Below are 2,946 nucleotides of genomic sequence, written 5' to 3' on the forward strand. Positions count from 1 at the left end.
ATGCCTTGCTCTAGATCTCTTGTTTTAGTAAGTTTTATGTTTTTGAATAATAATAAAATAATAAGAATAATACTAATAAAAAAATAATAATAATACTCAATAAATAATAATAATTTTAATAGTTCTTTCCTGCAATTTTCCGGGACCCTATCATTGACAGTTGACACTGCTAATCATTTACGGAACTTTTATATATGTGGTATTACCCAGTGCGGATCCGTGGCAGAGACTGTAGCTTATGACTTGGTTTTAGAAGTTGCTTTGAAAGTTCAACATTTTCAGCAAAGACATTTACTGCTGCATGGTGAATGGAAATGGTTATTGGAAGAATTTGCAATCTATTATGGGGTTTCTGACTCATACACGAAACTAAGGTAATGTTTTTATTTATTCCGTGCATCTCCATTCAGTCATGTGAATTCCATCAGCTAACCGCAACTCAAATTCTTATTGTAACAGATACCTTTCTTATGTCATGGATGTTGCCACTCCTACAGCCGATTGTCCGACTCTTGTGCATGATTTGCTTTATCCTGTGGTTATGAAGGGCCGCACAAAAAGCACACTAAGTCATCAAGAGGTATGATTATTGACGTGTGCTATGTTACTTGGACACTTTATTTTGCTTAGCGTACGCATGTCCGATCCTTGATCCTCGGACATTGGTATGGTACTTAGACGCTTCATTTTAGGCGTAAAATTGAATATTTAGACGTATCCGACACTTAGACACGTACCAGTATCTAACATCAGTACCCGAGTCCAAGTAACGTAGGATGTGTCAAGGCACTCTCTCTTCTGAATACTTGCTTTTTTCCCCTGCCTTCCACACTATGCACTTATTTGGCATACATCATTATTTCGAACTTCTGCTTTCTCTTAAATGAATCATATGTTGCCTTCTTACCATAATCGCATCTTAGGAGAAGTAGAAGACCAAATTGAGCAGATACTTGCTCTGGCATTTGAGAATTACAAAGCCTTAGATGAATCACTGGCTTCTGGAATCCTCGACGTCTTTCAGCCTGCAAAGGGGTGTGCTGCGCCTGCTTTGCAACCTGCAGTTAAACTCTACACGCTACTTCACGATATCCTGTCTCCTGAGGCGCAAACCAAACTATGCAAACACTTCCAGGTGAAGCACACTAGAAATTTATGTACATTTGAAATTGACTTCACTTGGATTGTTCTGCTGCTGATCATGCATGTTTTTCAGGTTGCTGCGAAGAAGAGATCTAAGAGGCATTTAGCTGACACAGATAAGTATGTTAATAACACCGGTGAAGGAAACTTGCTGGATCATGTCACTATGTCCACAGCCTACCAGAAAATGAGAACCCTTTGCTTGAACATCAGTAATGAAGTTTCCACAGATATTGAAATCTACAATCAGAATATACTTCCCAGGCATGTTTTCTTGCTGGTTTCATGTGGAAATTTTAGGCGATAGCATTTTACAGCAATATGATGTAATATCGATATTATTCTTAAGTCTGGGTGCCTCCGGTTCTAAAAATAGGTTGTGTTTTGTTGCTTTTTCAGCTTTGTTGATCTCCCAAATCTATCTTCGTCAATATATAGTGTAGAACTCTGCAACCGGATACGCGAGTTCCTGATTGCATGCCCTCCATCTGGTCCTTCACAGCATGTGGCTGAACTTGTAACAGCGACTGCTGATTTCCAAAGAGATCTTGTCAGCTGGAACATCAAGTAATGTCTAAGCTGTTCTTTTTCTTTCTGTTTTCATTCTATATAATTTAGTTTGTTCTCATTGAGTCTTTTATACGTAGTCCCATAAAAGGTGGAGTTGATGCAAAAGAATTGTTCCACTTGTATATTGTTGTTTGGATTCAAGATAGGCGCCTGGCTTTGCTGGAGACCTGCAAACTTGACAAGGTAGTAATACATGCCCAATTTTATGTTATTTTGCATTTCATGCAAACATTTGCGTTGCCAACTTTGTTAAACTGTTTGTAGAGCTTGGCTGTCGTGCTAATAACAATATACTCTCTCCGTTCCTTAAAGTTTCTATTTTGGGTTGTTTCATTTGTTGTTCCCTAAGGAATCTTTTTATTTATATCACGAATTTTGGACATAATTAACCTTGTTCATTAAAATTTTAATATTTTTTAATGTTTATGGTCCAAACATTTTTTTTCACCAATTTCATTTTAAATAGTTTAATATTGTTTACATTTCTTACATGTTTCCCACTAAAACATATTTTTTTAATAGTTGTGGTTTCTATATTTTTTTTATTAGCTTTATTTTAATATTTTATATGTTGTGGTTTCTATATTTTTTTCACTAGCTTTATTTTAATATTTTTTTAATATTTATGGTTCTCACTTTTCCCACATTAAATTTATTATTTAATAAAATAATATATCCACCATCTAAAAGATTCTAATTTTCTTAACTCGTGAACATTTCTTATGGGAACAAATTTAAGGAACATAGGGAGTAATAAGCTATTTAGCATGTCGGCATGCTTACTTGATTTTTTGTTCATATGTTCTCGTTCTTCCCTTCTGTTTATTCTGTTCGCGGAAGACATTGAACCACGTTTTATCTGCTAGCTCTATAATTATTACTATTTATTACTATTATTGTTATTATTATTATTATTATTATTATTATTATTATTGAGTTTAACTCTCAGGTCAAATGGTCTGGGGTGCGTACGGAACATTCTACTACCCCTTTTGTCGATGAAATGTATGATAGGCTGAAAGAAACATTAAATGATTATGAGGTCATCATTAGCCGCTGGCCAGAATATAGCTTTGCCTTGGAAAATGTATGTATTGTCTGTCTCTTGAACTATTAGCTTACCGTAAATTACGGAATTTGGATGGATAATATTGTTAACATTATGTGATTATGCTTTATAGGCTTTCGCTGATGTAGAGAAGCCCATAGTGGAAGCTCTAGACCGACAATATT

General features: G+C 35.2%; 1 protein-coding gene across 1 annotated transcript in view; it reads left to right on the top strand.

Moving 5' to 3' along the window:
* Positions 1 to 2,946, top strand: part of LOC130828680 (uncharacterized) — a 4,685-nt gene continuing 1,739 nt past the window's right edge. The window contains exons 1-9 of the mRNA XM_057694644.1: positions 1 to 27; positions 211 to 374; positions 460 to 580; positions 911 to 1,135; positions 1,217 to 1,407; positions 1,543 to 1,710; positions 1,791 to 1,896; positions 2,663 to 2,800; positions 2,895 to 2,946. The exon at positions 2,895 to 2,946 is cut by the window's right edge and continues 110 nt beyond it. Coding sequence (XP_057550627.1) covers positions 1 to 27; positions 211 to 374; positions 460 to 580; positions 911 to 1,135; positions 1,217 to 1,407; positions 1,543 to 1,710; positions 1,791 to 1,896; positions 2,663 to 2,800; positions 2,895 to 2,946 — 1,192 coding nt within the window. The remainder of the gene's footprint in view (positions 28 to 210; positions 375 to 459; positions 581 to 910; positions 1,136 to 1,216; positions 1,408 to 1,542; positions 1,711 to 1,790; positions 1,897 to 2,662; positions 2,801 to 2,894) is intronic.

The sequence above is a fragment of the Amaranthus tricolor genome, chromosome 12, assembly GCF_026212465.1.
Source record: "Amaranthus tricolor cultivar Red isolate AtriRed21 chromosome 12, ASM2621246v1, whole genome shotgun sequence".
Classification (NCBI taxonomy): Eukaryota; Viridiplantae; Streptophyta; class Magnoliopsida; order Caryophyllales; family Amaranthaceae; genus Amaranthus; species Amaranthus tricolor.